At 41.3% G+C, this 19,785-nt stretch overlaps 1 protein-coding gene across 1 annotated transcript in view; it reads left to right on the top strand.

Moving 5' to 3' along the window:
- MAMDC2 (MAM domain containing 2) overlaps window positions 1-16,176 on the top strand; it is a 142,435-nt gene extending 126,259 nt beyond the window's left edge. Inside the window, exons 12-14 of the mRNA XM_035029074.1 lie at window positions 7,990-8,249; window positions 14,641-14,725; window positions 15,131-16,176. Coding sequence (XP_034884965.1) covers window positions 7,990-8,249; window positions 14,641-14,725; window positions 15,131-15,195 — 410 coding nt within the window. The 3' untranslated portion in view covers window positions 15,196-16,176. The remainder of the gene's footprint in view (window positions 1-7,989; window positions 8,250-14,640; window positions 14,726-15,130) is intronic.
- Window positions 16,177-19,785: the final 3,609 nt, after the last annotated feature.

The raw sequence follows: 19,785 nt of genomic DNA, 5'->3' as shown, positions 1-19,785 counted from the left end.
AACACCTAACAGAATCCCTCCCCGGAGTTAGCGCAGCGTGCTAAACACTGAAGGAGCCGGGGAGCATCTTCTGACACAAAATGGCCTTTGTCCTGCCCCTCACATCTTTCTACTAAGATAACATGAGTTTGTTTAATGTGTATACCACATTCTACCCCCTCCCCCTCTATGCAAAGTCTGTGACAACCTAGCAGAAGCACATTCAGTAGACACTCAACGACTCCTAAGTTTGCTCCTTTATTTACCTTTTGCCCAGTTTATAGGGCCATGCATTAGTTAACTTGGTGTGGCCTTGTTTAAAGAAAATGATATGATAGTGTTTGCTTTGTCTCTGAAAACTTTGAAGGATGTTTCAGTTGGCTGGATGTTCTGCAAAGATTATAATGCAAAAACATCTTAGTGTGCCCAGTATTCACTCCCAGCAAATGCTTTATACGTTAAATGAAATTCTCTGGTGCACAATCAAGAGAATTCTGATTTTTTTCAGCACATTGCTTCTAGGGTCTGCCTTCTTCCAGTCTTTATTTTACCCATTTCAATGCAGATTTTTAAAAGGTTCTCAAAGCATGTTTCCATTTTCTAACTAAAGAAAATCTTTTACAGGTTAGATCTTTTTATGCCTATCTACAGTAATGCAGATGAGGTAGCAAAGTTTGCTGTGGGTACCTACATATATAGAATTGGATTGAAGGTGTTTTGGTTTTGTTCTTAAAATTACTTTAACAATTGCTTTACTAGGGAAATAATGTTAGCTAGTGATCATTTATGGAACATTTACCATGTGTAGGCACTACGCTGAGAACTTTACATCTTGTCTTAGTTTGAGCTGCTATAACAAAAGTACCACAGACTGGATGGCTTAAACAACAAACATTTCTTTCTCTCAGTTCTGGAGGCTGGGAAGTCCAAGATCAAGGCGCCAACAGATTCGGTGTCTGGTGAGAGCCTGCTTCCTGGTTCATAGACAGCCATCTTGTCGCTGTGTCCCCATGTGGCCGAAGGGGCAAGGGCTCTCTCTGTGTTCTCTTTTAAAGGGGTACTAATCCCATTGAAGAGAATTCACCCCTCATGACCTAATCAGCTCCCAAGGGCCCCACCTCCTAATATCATCACATTGGGGGATAGGGTTTCAACATATGAATTTGCGGGGGGGACATAGACATTCAGTCTGTAAACACATCCTTACCACAAAGTAAGTGGAAGTAAAGTAAGTGGATGCCTGTTTTTCACATGAGAAAACCAAATCTCAGAGAAGTTAAGTGTTTTTCCAGGACCACACAGTAGTAACAGGTAGAGTAGGGACAGAATCTCAGGAACGTCAGTCTCTAATGGCCATATTCTGTCCACACTGTCTTACCGGAGTTTCCCCGCCTACATGACACTAAGAGACCACAAATGACCTGGAACAGCTGTGACAGCTTATATGTGAAAGGCACAATTCTTCATATAGCAGCATGATCTCACCCTAACACCTTTCAACCAAAGAGGGGTATCTTCTCTTGGAAAGGATATATTCAAACTCATGGTATTTTTAGACCTCTATAGAAATGCATCTAGTAGAAAGTAAATTCGTTTCTGAGCTATTTCTGATGTCAGCAAACCAATGTTATAAATTGAACTCCAGTGCTGTAACCTGCACACCTATTGTGTATCCTAAAGCCTGAAAGGGTGGCTTCTTCTATCTCTGGAGTCCAGTGGCTGGAGCCATATGTAGGCAGATATATTGGCTCTCAGATCACAATATGACAAGTTTCACCCATTCAAAAAGTAAAGCAGAAGCCATAAAGTTCCCTTTAATACATTTATTTGTTCGAGCCACCAGTTTCACAGGCTACATGTCTATAAGATGAAACATCTTAGAACTGGAGGCAGTCATAAATCCAGAAGATCCTGATTTATTCCCCATTTTCTGAGCATCTACTATGCCTTGTGCAGCAAATAATTGCCCCCAAATTATAATAAGTAAAATAATACGGGTTAAGTTCTAGAGGAGATGAAACCACACAGAGAGAAGCAGCTAGCTCTCCTTGGGAGCATCTTGAAGGATGAGTGAGAGTTCACCATGAAGAATGGCAGGATGAGGGAGCATTTCAGAACAAGGGAGTGGAGCGTGCAAAGTATGGAACCACTAAGTATCATGGCAGCTTCGGGGAACTGTAAATGATTCTACTGGGCTGGTCTATAGGATACTGTCAGGCAGGTTTCCCAAGAAAGTGAAGTCCAAGATACAGGTTTGTATACAGGTTGTATTTTTGGAGCTGTGGTCCCAAGGAGCAGAAGTGTGGAGCGAGGGTAGCAAAGCAAGAAAGGAGGGAGAACTGATACAAGGATGCATCATTAACTTGGCCACTGTTGTGTCCAACTGGTTGCTTGATCCTATGGGAATCTCTGAGAAGCCATGGAGGTTGCCAAGAATATTTTGGAGCTTTGCAAGGCCCCTCCCTGCCCTCCGCCCATGACCATCCCATGACCTAGTTCTTTTCTTTAAAAATTTTTGGTCAGTCTTTTGTTAGCTTCAATTGTTAATATCACCTCAGGCGGTTGCAATGTTAAACACTTGTTTAACTGGTTGCTTTTGACAAACGCCCTGGAGATAAGGCTGTTATACAAAGTCAGGTCTACCTCAGGCAAATTAAATAAAGAGAAGCCCTGCGAATGGAACGTTCTAGTCTTGGAGACTGCATTCTACCTTTTCACTTTCCATCCTTCAAGCCTATCAATTTACACTTGGAAGAACACACACAGGAAGAAAATAGGAAGAGGAAAGGCATACAAAGCTGTTTAGAGACAACTGCATTAGACGGGCAGTAAATATAGGCCCATTAAATAAAAAGAGAAGCTCACAAAAGCCACATGTCCATATGGACATGCCAGTTTATTGTGTGTTTATTAGACTCAACACATCATCATACATAGCAATTTCAAGGGAGCTGTAGTTCTGATTCACTATCTGGAGATGCAATAAATCTTTCCAAAATCTACTGGTGTCGTCTAGTGGAAAGACCAATGAACAGTGAGCTGACTCTGCCATTTACTGCCTTCATAGCCTGCAGCATGGTCACATAAGTTCTCTGAGCGTCAGTTTCCCCAAATGTAAAATAAAGTTAACAAGGGATGTCCTGCTAATCTCAGGGTTGCTGTGATGATCATAACTAAGATTATATTTGTGAAAAGCTTTGATACTGTATCAGCTCCACTCAAATGAATTGTATTGTTATTTTTACAATTTTTTAAAAGACTTTATTTATTTATTTGAGAGAGAGAGAGAGGGTGCACACACCAGCAGCAGGGAGGGGCAGAGGGAGAGGGAGAGAGACAAGCGGTCTCCCCCTGAGCAAGGAGCCCGATGCGGGGCTCGATCCCAGGACCCTGAGCCAGAGTCAGATGCTTAACTGACTGAGCCACCCAGGCACCCCTGTTATTTTTTATAAGTGAAACTTTTATAAAATGTGATGTTCATCTTTGGAATGCTTTCTTAGAATCATTGTTCTGTATCATCATCTGTGCTTTTATAAATAGAATATCGTGGCCTGGGCGCCTGGGTGGCTCAGTTGGTTAAGCGACTGCCTTCGGCTCAGGTCATGATCCTGGAGTCCCGGAATCGAGTCCCGCATCGGGCTCCCTGCTCAGCAGGGAGTCTGCTTCTCCCTCTGACCCTCCCCCCTCTCATGCTCTATCTCATTCTCTCTCTCAAATAAATAAATAAAATCTTTAAAAAAAAAAAAGAATATCGTGACCTATGACTACAGGTAAAATGACTTAGTCATAACCAGAATGCTTGGTAGACCTTAAAACAATGTTTTCCAAACTACTACTGGGTGACTTAAGTGGTATGTGGATGAATATTTTTTAATTCGATACTCACATCCATGTATAGGAAAAATACCTAACCAGTCCATCAAACCCATTATTTCCCAGATGTATAGCTTTTTTCCTGTTTTCATGCTAATAAGAAATTTCCTATTTGAATAAATGTATTTACATAATAAAAATGGAATCTATTTATAGAAGAATATAAGTGGATAATACTGCAGGTTTGTGGACAGACAAAATCAAATCATGAAGTTGGTATTTGTATGACTAAAGTTTGGGAAATATTTCCAATGATTAAGTCAGTCATGTAGTAGGACAAGTCATGCTAGGAAAATAACAACAAAGACCAAAAGAAAAAAACCCAAAACTCTTGCCCTACGATTTGGCTCCTTCATTAATGAAATAAGACAGGCATTTGTGACAGATGAATCTGGACTCGCATGGAGAAGGGAGCAACTCTGCAGGATTTGTCTTTCCTGACGCAGATGCTACTTATTTACAAGGCAGTAAAGACAGGTTTTTAAAGTTCGCAGGATTTTATTGGTTGTTGGAATTTTATTAACATTTATATGCCGCCATGCTCTCAGAATCCCTCTAAACATTAGTTTTAGTTGCCCTGGAGGTTACGGGGTTTTGTGACCCAGAGATAGTGGGATAAATAAATCAATAGATAACTATCCCGTTTAGTGAGAAAATGCCTTCAATTGTAACATTTCCTAGCTCACTGAGTCTACTGGCCAATAGATTAAAAGTCCTCCAGGCCCACCTCCCCACAACTGCTTTCTAGAAAAGCAGCTATTCATCATTTTCTTAATGATTTCCAGAGAGAGACCGCATCCGTTTCTTTTGTGATATTGTTTAATGTTTCAATAACTCTTCCATATTTCTGATAATTAGGGGTGAAGTCATCATTTCTAAGAACACTCCCTCTTGTGTGATAGAAATATCAAGGATGCATTGAAATACCAAATAATGACATGTGTTTATAAAATTATGCTGACAAAAGAAAACCACAATTGTATATGTAATGTGTTATACAGCTGAAATTTATTAGCAGTTGAATTCCGGTCCTTGTCTTTTTTTTTTTTTTTTAAGATTTTATTTATTAGAGAAGGAGAGAGGGAGAGGGAGAGAGTGCACCAGCAGGGGGAGGGGCAGAGGGAGAGGGAGAAGCGGACTCCCCACTGAGCAGGGAGCCTGATGGGGGACTCAATCCCAGGACCCTGGGATCATGACCTGGGCCGAAGGCAGCTGCTTAACCAACTGAGCCACCGACTGAGCCACCCAGCTGCCCCAGGTCCTTGTCTTTTAAGAATTACAGTAGTTGATATCCAGACAAGCAAGAAGGCTACCCAGCTAGTCTGTAACCATCTGAGAAATTAGCTCCAGATTATCAAAATCTCCAGTGTCCTTCAATCCTTCTGTGATTTATCTTATCATACTAGTTTCTGATATTGTCAGATCCTTCTTACACAGAGAAGGCTTTATGGCAAGCTGCTGTTAAAAATTGATGATATATACATAACACAACATCTACCATCTTAATAATTTGCAAGTGTGCGTTTCAGTGGTAGTAAAGTGCATTCACACTGTTGCGCGACCATCACCACTATCCATCTCCAGAAGTCTTTCCATTTCCCCGAACTGAAACTCCATCCCCCTTAAACAATAACTCATTTATGACAAGCTTTAAGAATCATTTAGAAGGTATAGTAAAACCAATTTTAGACAGACATATTTAGCTGTGGTTCTGCCCAAAGTCCTGATGTCTTTCTCTTTTCCCCCTGATTATTCAAACTCCTCTTCAGCTTAATGAATGCAGCGTTCAGTTCACATGGTTCATACAGGCCTCTCGAGCTCCTTCCCCGCCCTGCTGAGAGGGGGCAGGCACCAAGACTGAAGGAACAGCTGCTTCACTGTTCCAAATTATGAATATGGTGTGTGTCTCAACACATCACAGTTGCTGCACAAAGAACAGATGGGACCCCAATCTCCCCGTAGACCCATTGGAACCCTGTCTTGAATGTTAAACAATGACCCACAGAGAGAAAGTGACTTCGGTTAATAATCCCTTCCACAGATTGAAGTCCTTCATGTGCATGAACACGTGAGCTGGTCTGAGGTTTCAGCGCTGGGGCTTCCTGGCTCCCATCCAGGGCTTTTGTTTGCGGAGACAGACAACATTTGGAGTTATAATGTGGCAGAGCTTGTCAACACATGGGGCTTTTCTCCTCTTTCCAAACACATGTGAGACAGACTGGCTCTCTGTGAAGCTCTGATCTTTTCTGGGAAAAGGAAATGTCACATGCAAGTCAAAAGGAAAAACATATTTGGAATCGAGGAATAATTGGTCTGTGCATCAGAGAGACAAATTCTGATCCGTTGACAAATATGTTAAAATTGTTTGTATGTATAGACATTGATCCAGATTGGTCTAAATTGGTATTACCTTGTGGAATGTGCATATGTGCTTAACATAGAGAAGATATCAAGGACTTTTGGAGAGGCTCACGTTACTCCAGAAAAATAGACTGGCGTCAGTGCCCCAGAAGGGCACAAGGCATTGTACTCACATCCCCCTGGATGTTACCTCCGTCTTCCCAAAGTGGAATAATTACACAGCTCAAAAGCCTGGGAGATTTCCTTTCATACTTTATGGTCCGAAACACAAAGATCTCGGGAACTTGAAACCTGAGGTAATGATTTCAGCCTAATCCCTGAGACGCAGAGGTGCATGAGCTGAAAGCATTTCCAGAGAAATGCGTCACCCACTGGAGACTAAATGGTTAGTGCATTGTACTCAAAAAGGAAAGAATTTCATTTAATCCTGGGGGTTATTAGGGGTTTTCCTCTCTTCCAGGACCTCAGACTAATTCTGTCTGGGATTCATACTGGTACCAGTAGGTTGCATGCTGTCATCACTAGAGGGAAGGTGCTTCTTAGGTCATCTCTCACTCATGATGGATCCATTGCTTCCTTTCCATTCTGCAAAGATGTCCATCTCAGAGCCCTGATGCTCTCTACTTTCCATTTTCCTGGGGACAGCATCTTTTTTTTTTTTTTTTTGCGAGAGAGAGAGAATGAGAGACAGAGAGCATGAGAGGGAGGAGGGTCAGAGGGAGAAGCAGACTCCCTGCCAAGCAGGGAGCCTGATGTGGGACTCGATCCCGGGACTCCAGGATCATGACCTGAGCCGAAGGCAGACGCTTAATGACTGAGCCACCCAGGTGCCCCCCAGGTGCCCCCCCAGGACCTCTTTTAAAATAAGCCTCGGGTCTACAGAATTATATCACTGGGACGTTAATCTAGAAATCACTGTTCATATATTGCCTTATGCCTTATTTCAGTGGCTGGATGGTAATTATTTAACACTAACCAGTTATACTGGGGGGTGGGGGGCCGTGGCTGATTTGTAGCTATGTCTGCTTTCTATGGGGCAAATACATCCATCATGGCCCATTTCAAACTACCAACATGAAGTCATTTGGACCTACCAATGGAAGTCACCCAATTGACTCTTGGGAGCCAATGGAAGCTGGTTCCAGTACACCACTGTTTTATTTATGTGCAGACAAATCTTCTGCCTGAAACCAGCAAATTAAAAACAAATTAAAAATAAGACAGGAAAAGTAAATGTAAATGTAATATAATTAACTTATATTTGTATATGTATAAACAGATAGTATTAATCCTTATTTCAAAATGATGAATATAGGTTGAGAGAGGATAATTCCTTAGATCATATTAAAGTCAAGACTTGAACCCAGACCTACCTACCTGACTACAAAATCCATGCTCTCTCCCCAAAACCCATGTCTAGAAGCTTCAGAACATTGTCCATGAATTAGTAGGGTAAAGTCCCATATGTTAATCACCACATCAGTGGCATAATGCTAGTATTATAATAATAACATTAATTACATCCTATATTTTAAAATGAATTTTAAATTATTAAGAGAAAAGAATTATTTTGATGGTCTAGATTGTGTCTATTCCTCTTGGATTATATTCTCCCAAATTACAAAATCCTTCCTCAGGATGGTGGTGAAGTCATTCATTTAATTTGTTTCCAGGAACACTACTCAGAAGAGAAAGAAGGGAATATTCCTTGCGCGTGCGTGTATGTGTGTGTGTGCGCGCATGTTTGACAATACCTGATTTTGCGTTGCCTTCCAGGCTACTACATGTACATCGAGGCCTCCCACATGGTGTATGGACAAAAAGCACAGCTCTTGTCCTGGCCTCTGAGAGGAGTCACCGGAAAACAGTGCTTGACCTTTTTCTACCACATGTATGGAGCAGGGACTGGCCTGCTGAGTGTTTATCTGAAGAGGGAAGGTGAGAGTGAAGAGTCCCTCTTATGGAGAAGACGGGGTGAACAGAGCATCTCCTGGCTTCGAGGGCTGATTGAATACAGTTGTGAGAGGCAACACCAGGTAAGCCAGAAGAGACAAGAGCCAAGTGATAAAAAGTGGTCCTGTAAGCTTCTGCTATTCTTTCTTCTTCTTGCTACCTAAGAGAACATTCTGTTCTTTTTCAGGGTCATAGATAAAGGCAGTACTTGTTTAAGAGTAAACATAATTAGTCTCTATTGATTAAATCTCAGCAGTGAATAGATGAGGTGGGCAGAGTAAGCTTTGGGTATTTATTTGTAAAGTGATTTTTGCGACTTAGTGATGAAAGGGTGGCTATTTTTGTCTTGGCACATTCTGAGGGTCAAGTGCATTCTGTGTGTCCTGCATGTCTCTAAAATGGTCCTCTTTTCTTCCGAACATGGTATTACCTAATTAGTTGTCCCAGCTGCATCTTCCCCTCATCATTACCCACACGCAAGGGCTTCAGCTGCAAGCCTTCATTTAACAGTGTGTGTGGTCCAGAGGAAATGTTAAGCCTCTGTCTGCAATGACTTGGAAGAAGCTGAGAGTCCTGATCCTAAGTCCCGAGTCTCGTGTGCAGTAGGAGACGTCTGCTCCACAGCATCCTGGTCATGAGCAAATCCGGGCAGCACCAGGGAAGAGCTTTTCACATTCCAGTCGGTGAGGTTGAGCAGCCAATCTAGTCTAGAGGTGGGCAGGGGCCTCCTGGCAGCCACTGACTTCCCCTGCCTCCTCTGACCCAAAGCTCCAGAGAGCTCTGGGGAAATAACCTTCAGAGCCCGAGTGTTCCTGAAATTGCTCTGTAGAATTCTCAGCTCCAGCCTTCCACTAAAAGCGCTGCTTCCTCATCATCCTTGCTTCAGACTGATGAATATAGTCTTGGGTCGTCAGCACCCCTCAGCTTTAACCACTGGCTGCTTGGCTAAGCCCAAATCTTCCTGGGCAGAGGTCTTCACAATAAGGGCTTCATTTTACATCATCGTAACCACATGGAATATTCTTCAGATGTAAATGGGAAGGGACTGCAGAAGCTCAGGTGAGCCTGTCGGGGTGCTGCGTTCCTAAAGAACAAATGATAGAGGGAATGTGAGCCATTATCTGGGGATGGCCCTGTATCTTGGCATGGATAAAACTATCAGGAGATTGAGTGAGGAATAACAGATAGCCCCAGGAATGAAGTGGATAGTGCTTTAATGTCTGTTACAGAAGGAAAGTGCATCATTCAGGAACTTACTAATATAACTGATCATCATTCTGAGATGGTAGATTAATTTCATTAGGCTCTTAGGGCACTCATACTGCTACCCTATTCACATGTTCTCAAAGTGTGGTCCTGAGCCAGCAGCGATGCTTGAAATGCAAATTCACCTAAAATGACATGTACCTAACATGCACAATCTTGGGCCCCACCTGGAACTACTGAACCAGACCTGAGGGGGAGGGCACCAGAAATCCGTGTCTTAGCAAGCCCTCCTGGTGATTCAGGTGCACGCTAAAGATGGAGTATCTCTGTCCCAGAGTAAGTGAATCTGAGTCTCTCGGGGGGAGCCTGAGCATTGACCTTTTTTTATAACTCCCAAATGTTGCTGATGCACAAGGGTTCTGGGATTTGAGTTCAAGAGAATAGGTGGCTTCTCAGCATCTAAACCCAAGGAGTTGAATCCAAGGCCTTGAATATACTAGACTTGCTGGGTAGATGGTTGTTTGAAATGGTTTTTTGATCCCAAAGTAATTAGGCATCTCGGGTAGCATCTTGAGGTGTTCAAGTTCAAAGGGTGCAGAATGGCCTGGGAGATTTTTAGCTCACAACCTGGAAAGAAGACTCCACACCATTCCCTTTTTCTTAAAATGGAACAGATAGGAATCTGCCATGAGGAGTTTCCTTCTGGATTTAGTGATTCCATCAGGAATCCCAAATGACTATCTGGAGACCAGGCTGAACTAGTTTCTTCAAAACATCTTAGTGTCTAATAAAACACAGACACACCCATGCAAATGAACCCTCCATCTTCTCTGTGCCAGGCACTTACAGCACTAGGAGCTGTACGTAAGTTCTTCCAGTTGATCTTATAGCTCCTCTTTACAGATGGAGAAACTAAATGTCCAGCTGGTAAGTGGAAGGGTGAGAATTCAGTCCCAGATCTGACTGGTCCCTAAGCCACAACTTTACACTTTCTCCTACCGTGGAAGTTCCAAAATATACTCATTCCCCTGGGTGTCATAAGCACTGGGTGATCTTGGGGAAATCTCATCCTCTCTCAGAGTGTTTCTACGTTTTCAAAATGGGGTAATAATTCCTGCCATGCTGACATCACAGAGTTAGAGGGTCAAATGAGATTATGTATGTGAAAAGGTTTAATATACTTTAAAGTCCCAAAGTATAAAAAGATGTTATTGTTTCTAAAAATATATTCCCTCCCAAATATCTTTGGTCTCTAATTCATGTCACCACGGCAGCCGTGGAATTCTCAATAGTTACATTGCCATCCAGACTGAGTTCCTAAAGTATGAGGCCAAAATATCTCATTTTTAATAAATATTCATTAACTGCTTGCTATTCTAAGCACTGGGGATACAGCAATGACCATAAGTGCTATGAAAAAAAAATAAGGTCAAGCTGATCAGGTAACGAGATCAAAGAAGTATCAGGGTGTAATCATGAAAGGCCTTGGACATCATGGTAGAGTTTGAAATTTATTCCAGAAGCAATGAGGAACCATCAGATGGCTTTAAGGTAATGCAATCTGGTTAATATTTTTATTTTTATTTTTTTTTAATTTTTTTTAAAGATTTTATTTATTTATTTGAGGCAGAGAATGAGAGACAGAGAGCATGAGAGGGAGGAGGGTCAGAGGGAGAAGCAGACTCCCTGCCGAGCAGGGAGCCCAATGCGGGACTCGATCCAGGGACTCCAGGATCATGACCTGAGCCGAAGGCAGTCGCTTAACCGACTGAGCCACCCAGGCACCCTCTGGTTAATATTTTTAAATGATCACTCCAGCTACTACCTGGGGAGTAGACTGTAGGGAGGCAAGGAGACTTTGGGGCTACTGCAATAGTCCTGGAAGAAGGAGTGGTAGCTAGGGCTGTGTGCCAGATGTGAGATGCATCAGAAGCCCACGGGACTTATGTATGGCACGTGGGGCTTGAGAGAAAGAGGCATCAAGATGACTCCATGGGGGCGCCTGGGTGGCTCAGATGGTTAAGCGTCTGCCTTCGGCTCAGGTCATGATCCCAGGGTCCTGGGATCGAGTCCCACATCGGGCTCCCGGCTCCTTGGGAGCCTGCTTCTCCCTCTGCCTCTCTCTCTCTCTCTGTCTCTCATGAATAAATAAATAAAATCTTTAAAAAAAAAAAAAAAGATGACTCCATGGGTTTTGGCCTGAGCAACCTCTAGAATGGAGTTACCATTTACTGAGACGGGGAAGGTTTTAGGTGGGGGCAGTGTGCACAGGAGGGAAAGAAACAGGTGGGGTTTTTTGTACATGCAACGTCTTCAATGTCTGTTAGACATCCACATGGGTATGTCAGGTAAGCAGTAGGATGTGAGACTGGAGTTCAGGGAAAAGAACAAAGCTGGAGAAGTCCGTGTGTGTGTCATGGGTGGGGGTGGGCAGGTGTAGATGACTTTCAGACTGCTATAGCATTGCTGACATTTGGGTCATCCTTTGGGGAGGTAAGTGGGTGGCCTCCTGATGACATTCCAGTCATCTGACCATCCTTGTAGAAGAAATGCATCAAGTGGCAAAATTTTAATCATGCTCCTTCTTCAGGGTTTAATAAAGTGCTAAGCCACACTTGACTTGCTATTGATCAAAAACACGAAGTGATTTTATTTCCTTTGGATTCCTTGCTTAATCTTTCCTCCTCTGCTCTCTCTGTTTTCCTCCCTGGGTTCTTTTAGTTTGATGCTATTGAAAGAAAGTGGTAGACAAATTCTTAGCTCACTGAAATATTTATATCATTTATATTGTTCGTTATACTGACTAACATTTAGTAGGAGTTGTTATGTGCCGCGTACTCATCTAACACCACGTTTCCAAATTTTATTGTTCATGGTATGCTTAGTCTCATTAGTTTTTTCCTGGTGTCACTAATGCAAAAGTAATACATAACGGTTTCATTTATTAAGTAGTTTTCCAAATAACTTAGTATTTATGTCCTAACAACTTAGTAGCCATTGGAAAAAAATAATAGTTAAATTGAAAGAAAAAATAAATTGTTATCTAGTTCTTAAATAACCATGGTTATTTAATAATAGAATGTGTATCTGCAATACAAGGGGTAAATCATAATGGTATAAAATGGTTATCACTCAAGTATTAAAGAAATTCAAAGGAGAAAGTTGTATGAAATCAAGTGTTTGGCTCAGCTGCAGACTATTCTGAATATAATTCCATCAGGTAATTTGTTTATTATATTTCCATTGTAGACTTGGAGGTCAAAAACCAGATTTTAGTGATATCCAGAGAACCAGAATGCTTATTAACTGCACTCCTATATCCTCCTATCTAGATGTGTTAGGACATTTTTCCCCTCTTCTAACTTACTTATTTGGATTCTTGTTGGGATTGTGTCCTTAGAATTTTTAATAATGTTATTTTGCCCATTTCTGTCATTAAAGCTTCTTTGAGTCATTAATTTCAAGATAGTTTCATATGCTTATGAATTATCTACTTTATATTCTTTGATTTAATTTAAATCATAAACTAGTGCAATGGGAGTCATTTGTTCATAAAATGAGTAGAGCAAATATGTCTTCTGGAGCATTTTCATTACCCACGAGCCTCCCTGCAGTATTCAGTGGTTTATTAACCGTTGTCGTTGGGGCAGCTTTAGAACTGGTAATGTAACCTCTTTTCCCTAGAATCTGAATATTTGATCAGTTATTTTCTTCTCAGGATCTAAAATTAGGGAACTGGTTCTCTCCTCCGGGGCTGTTCTTGGATATTATGGTATTTGACTTGATAAATGAACCATTGTCCTTTCGGTAAACTTAATGATTATGCTTTGCTATTCATACATGGTCTCATCAGCCATGTTAAATTCTTCCACCTAGGGCGCCTGGGTGGCTCAGTTGGTTGAGCGACTGCCTTCGGCTCAGGTCATGATCCTGGAGTCCCGGGATCGAGTCCCGCATCGGGCTCCCTGCTCGGCGGGGAGTCTGCTTCTCCCTCTGACCCTCCCCCCGCTCATGCTCTCTATCTCATTCTCTCTCTCAAATAAATAAATAAAATCTTTAAAAAAAAAAATTCTTCCACCTAGTATCGGTATCACTGTAGATTTATGGTGAGCCTAAGAAAGCTTAAACTTCTAGCCCTTGACTTTCATAGGCCCTGTGAATGCTGGGACCAGAATATTCTAGGTGGGGAGGGGAAACCAGGTCACCACCAGGAAGCATTTCTAGGTGAGCATTTCTGGGAAATTGACTACAGAAATCTCAGAAGAAAGGGACCTAAATTTCCTCTAGTAACTTGTTTACTTTAAAATCCCAAATAAGTACTCTCTTTTGTACCTAGATTTGAATATGTGATTTTGTATCTCTTTCCTTAAAGGAGCTTGAAAAACAGTCAAAGCTTCCAGACCCACACAGCCTGGATCTGCCTGACGAGTATTGGTTTTTTTGTTTTTGTTTATTTATTTTTTTAAAAATATTTTATTTAAATTCAATTTAGTTAACATACAGTGTTTTGTTCATTTCAGGGTAGAATTTAGTGATTCATGAGTTGCATACAACACCCAGTGCTCATTACTTCATGTGCCCTCCTTAATGCCCATCACCCAATTACCCCATGCCCCCACCTACCTCTCCTCCAGCAACCCTCAGTTTGTTCCCTATAGTTAAGAGTCTCTTATGCTTTGCTTCCCTTTCTATTTGTATTTTATTTTTCCTTCCCTTCCCCTATGTTCATCTCTTTTGTTTCTTAAATTCCACATGAGTAAAATCACATGGTATTTGTCTTTCTCTGATTGACTTATTTCACTTAGCATAATACCCTCCAGTTCCATCCACGTCATTGCAAATGGCAAGATTTCATTCCTTTTGATGGCTGCATAATATTCCATTGTATAGATATACCAAATCTTCTTTATCCATTCATCTGTCGATGGACATCTTGGCTCTTTCCACAGTTTGGCTATTGTGGATCCCTACTTTTGTATCTTTGGGGTAAATACCCAGTAGTGCAATTGCTGGATCATGGGGTAGCTCTATTTGCAACTTTTTCAGGAACCTCCATACAGTTTTCCAGAGTGGCTGCACCAGCTTGCATTCCCACCAACAGTGTAGGAGGGTTCCCCTTTCTCCGCATCCCCGCCAACATCTGTCGTTTCCTGACTTGTTAATTTTAGCCATTCTGGCTGGTGTGCGGTGATATCTCATTGTGGTTTTGATGAGTACTGTTTTGTCAGGATGACTCTCTTTCTAAATTCAAACGGCATTACTTCCCAGGTAATTTTTGAAGCCATTCGGGGACTGTCTGTGAGAAGTGATATTGCCATCGATGACGTTAAATTCCAAGCCGGACCCTGCACAGGTAACAATGTTTTCCCCAATTATTTTTTTTTTTTTTAAAGATTTTTTTTTCTCTTTCAAGAGAAAGATTTTTTTTTTTTAAGATTTTATTTATTTATTTGAGAGAGAGAGAATGAGAGACAGAGAGCATGAGAGGGAGGAGGGTCAGAGGGAGAAGCAGACACCCCGCTGAGCAGGGAGCCCGATGCGGGACTCGATCCCGGGACTCCAGGATCATGACCTGAGCTGAAGGCAGTCGCTTAACCAACTGAGCCACCCAGGCGCCCTGTTTTTCCCAATTATATCAGCTTGATTGAAAGGGGATTTTGCCTCAGCCTCAAATCATAAGAATGCAAATTAAGTATTTTTCTACAATAAAAATAGAGAAAATTACTGTTGTCTCTTTTTTATTTGTCTTTCCTGACAGAAATGGAAGATTTAACTCAGCAATCATCAGGATATTCTGAGGATTTAAACGAAATTGAGTTTTAAGAAATGATCTGAATTGGATCAACTAAACAAGAGCCATACCTCTCTTCCATCGAAATGAAAGCAAAACGAACGAATACTGGACAGTCTTATAACCATTTCATAAGTTATAAAATGACTTCACAGCACAGCACTCTTTTTCATTACTTTTGCAAAAAATACTGACTCAGGGCTTTTTGTTTTGTTTTGTTTCGTTTTGTTTCCTTTCTGCGTATGACAACTGTTATGAAAGCAGGCTGTTGATTTTGCAAAGATCACTCATCTTAATTTTGGTTCCAGTTAAAAATGCAAATGTACTGTATTGCAGTCATTTTAAAGTATGCAAATGAAGGGCACAAGCAAAATGAGATGTGCTCATTTAACTGTGCATTCAGTGAATGTATTGGGAGGAGACTAAGTCTTGCAGGTTTCTTTTTGAATTTCAAGCATCATTAATTATTTTTAAAGTAATAATGTGAGGTGTCACTGGTATCTGCAGAATGAATGCAGTGTTTTCATGGTAACAAGTCAGGCTAAGAAAATAAAATCTTATTGCCTATGTTTTATTCATAGAAAGGGAATATTAATTTTTAAATATTTTTATCATATGTGATAACAAAGGATCTCTTCACGAATGTCCCAGGGTTAAGTCAGTATTAATTAATGCTGCATTACAAGGCAATGCTACTTTCTTTTTCCCCCCTTTGAACTCCTTTGAAAGTCACTCTGAACACATGGATTAGAAATTGCACTCTTTTTTTGTAAAGCAAGCTTGAAAATGTTTACGGACATACACCCAAAAATTTTTAGGATATGTTAAGCAATTTTACCGGGTTTTTTTTTTTATAATAAATGGTTTGGTAAGGTTTTGAGTAATATGAATTCAAGCAGATATACTAAACTACTGCTTTTTATTTACATGTTTAGAAAATTGTATATACATATTTGTATACCCAAACAGCTTTTCTAAGATTACCTAATAAAAGGTAATTTGAAAATCTTTTCACTAGCAATTAACTCATTTCTACATTATTTTTCTTGTTCAGGAGATCTCCAGGGGCACCTGGGGGGCTCAGTCGTTAAGCGCCTGCCTTCGGCTCAGGTCATGGCCCCAGGGTCCTGGGATTGAGGCCCGCATCGGGCTCCCTGCTCCGCGGGAAGCCTGCTTCTCCCTCTCCCACTCCTTCTGCTTGTGTTCCCTCTCTCGCTGTGTCTCCCTCTGTCAAATAAATAAATAAAATCTTAAAAAAAAAAAAAAAAGAAAGACGAAGATCTCCAGTACACAACTGCAGATTCTAATTTGAATTGCTACTCTGCCACAGTTAAGTTCTTCTTAGGCCTTCTATTAGTGATATAAACACGGCATGCATTGATACAATAATTAATTTTTAAAGTGTTTTATTTTGTATAAGCTAACTTAATTTTTCACCAACTTTTATTAGAATATGAACGCTATGAGGATAGGGATTCGTGCAGGTTTTTGTTTACTTTTGTAGTCTCAGTACCCAGAACAATGTCTGGTATGTAGTAGGTGTTCAACATATAAATACTTGTTGAATGAATGAATGAATGAATTTAACACTCCTTACATCCTCCAAATTGGAGATATTATTATCCCTTTTTACAGAGAAAGAAACCGAGGCTCAGAAGAGTGAACAAATTATTTAAATTTCCATAACTGTTCAGTGGAGGAACTTGGAGTCAGGTCTCTCTGACTCCAAGGTCCATACCTCTTCCTGCTTTGTATGGCCAAAACTCCATGGTTCTCACAGCGTTGGGTGGTATTCCCACTCAAGAATGTCAAAACTCTCTGGGTGGGTGCCTGGCCTGCTCAGTTGTTAGAGCATGTGACTCTTGATCTCAGGGTTGTGAGTTTGAGCCCTACGTTGGGCATAGAGATTACTTAAAAAAAAAGTCACAACTCTTAAATTAATCTGTAAAGAGTAGTATACTTCCCTGAAGACCACATTACTTGGAAAACAACGAGACTAAACTATTCAAAATAAACATCCCAAGGTTTATGGAGAAAATAAAATAAACTTCTATAGTAAAGCAAAATTTTGCAAATCAAATCCCTAAATAGAGTTGAAATATTGAGGAAGATTTCAAGATGTGAACCAACTCAACAGTATGCTAGACATTGTAATTTCCTCACCCTGTTATTCCTGTCCAGAGCTTAGTTGTATTTGCTGAATAAAGAAATAAAAATTGTGTCTCCAGGACCTAACATAATATCTCATGCATAGCAAGGGGTTTATAATATGTAGTGACTAAATGAAGTCATTCACCAGCCTCCTTGCTTATGGATTGCATAAATCCATCATAAAAATCAGAGCTAACATCTATTGAATACTTACTATCTTCAGACATTATTCAAAGAGCTTTATATGAATTCACTCACTTAATCCCGATAACAACCCATGAAGTAGATCTAGTGATAGTTCCATTTTATAAATAGAGAAACTGAATTTGTCCAAGTTCAGCAGCTGGTGTAGGGCTTAGGTTTGAACCTGGTGTGTTTCCCTGGGAAACCCGTGTACATCTCCTGCTTTTCTCTTTCCAGAGGGTTCCCCTTCCTCATTACTGCCTCCCGAACTCGCCCGCTCTCCTGCCAACTCCACCCCCAATACCAAATTAAACCGTAGGCAGAGGTTCCAAGTTTCTCTCACTCCAGAGGATTTATTGGCTACCAAAATTGCTCCAAAGGTTGCCAAACCAGAAATAGTACTGATGCAGCTACTCTGGAAAATAGTAGGGAGGCTCCTCAAAAAGTTAAAAATAGAACTACCCAACGACCCAGCAATTGCACTACTAGGTGTTTAGCCAAGGGATACATAGTGATCCGAAGGGGCACACGCAACCTGATGTTTATAGAAGCAATGTCCGCAACAGCCAAACTGTGGAAAGAGCCCAAATGTCCATCAACAGATGAATGGATAAAGAAGAAGTGGTGTATATATGCAGTGGAATATTACTCAGGCATCAAAAAGAATGAGATCTTGCCATTTGCAATGAGGTGGATGGAACTAGAGAGTATTAGGCTAAACAAAATAAGTCAGTCAGAGAAAAACAAATACTATAGGATTTCACTTATATGTGGAATTAAAGAAACAAAACAGATGAACATAGGGGAAGGAGGGAAAAAGAGAGAGAGGTAAGTAAACCATAAGAGACTCAACAATAGAGAACAAACTGAGGGTTGGTGGAGGGAGGTGGATGGGGGGATGGGCTAAATGGGTGATGGGCATTAAGGAGGACACTTGTGATGAGTGCTGGGTGTTGTATGTAAGTGATAAATCACTAAATTCTACTCCGAAAGCCAATTTTTTTTTTAAAGATTTTATTTATTTATTTGAGACAGAGAGAATGAGAGACAGAGAGCATGAGAGGGAGGAGGGTCAGAGGGAGAAGCAGACTCTCTGCCGAGCAGGGAGCCCGATGTGGGACTCAATCCCTGGACTCCAGGATCATGACCTGAGCCGAAGGCAGTCGCTTAACCAACTGAGCCACCCAGGCGCCCCGCCAATTTTACCATATATGTTAGTTAACTAGAATTTAAATAAAAACTTGAAATTAAAAATAAATAAATACTACTTGGGACACCAGCTTTGGGAATTTGGGGGGGAAATGTGAGGGTTGGCAACTGGTTATTAAGTTAGGGCAGAAAGGAAAGAGATAATTGTTACCTGTTGTTAAGAAACAACATGGAGTTCATACACGAGGAGAGAGGAGGTAGAAGGTAAGGGGATTAATTTACCCCTCCTCATTTAACTTCCTTTTGGCAGGATTCACTCTTTGGATGCTTCTCTTCCCTTGCAGGTTGCTTTTGCCATTCATTTTAACTATATCTCGGCTGGATGAAAATATGAAAGGCTAGTTAGCACGATATAGTTTCCTCAGGTTTAGAAATGCCCTCGCAGAAGGCATGCTAGCTAATTGGTACCGCTTGACAATTTAAGCCCAGTATTTGCATTTACTTAAATTCTTACCTAAACACACAAGTGCTTCAAAGACAAGCTACTTTTTCCACACAGGTCACCTTCTCTCCTACAATTTGCTATCTGGGTTGGAGAGTATGTGTAGAAGGAAGTGCAGGAGAAGATAGGGCCTCTGATGCAAGGTCTGGTTTAATGTGGAAGAAGAAAAGGTTCAGCCAAGATTTGGTGACAGGGGCACCTGGGTGGCTCAGTCGGTTGCTTAAGTGTCCTACTCTTGGTTTCGGCTCAGGTCATGGTCTCAGGGTGTCCCAGAGAAAATCCTGGCCTTGCCACTTAACTAGCTTCGGGACTGGGGGCAAGTCACTTACACCCTCTCTGATCCCTATTATTAGTCTGCAAAATGGGGCAGACTACTCCTTGTCTCTACTTCTTCGGGTGTCTGTAAAGATGAAATGAAAGTGACACCTAAAAGCACTTAGTGTCTGACACACAAAAGCCATCCTTTTGTTTATATTAGAAGGTTTGCATGAGGGCGCCTGGGTGGCTCAGTTGGTTAAGCGACTGCCTTCGGCTCAGGTCGTGATCCTGGAGTCCCTGGATCAAGTCCTGCATCGGGCTCCCTGCTCAGCAGGGAGTCTGCTTCTCCCTCTGACCCTCCTCCTTCTCATTCTCTCTC

Source organism: Mirounga leonina, unplaced genomic scaffold (assembly GCF_011800145.1).
Source record: "Mirounga leonina isolate KUSES-001 unplaced genomic scaffold, KU_Mleo_1.0 Mir_224, whole genome shotgun sequence".
Classification (NCBI taxonomy): Eukaryota; Metazoa; Chordata; class Mammalia; order Carnivora; family Phocidae; genus Mirounga; species Mirounga leonina.
Note: the sequence above shows the minus strand (reverse complement) of the source record. Positions and strands in the feature narration are given on the sequence as shown.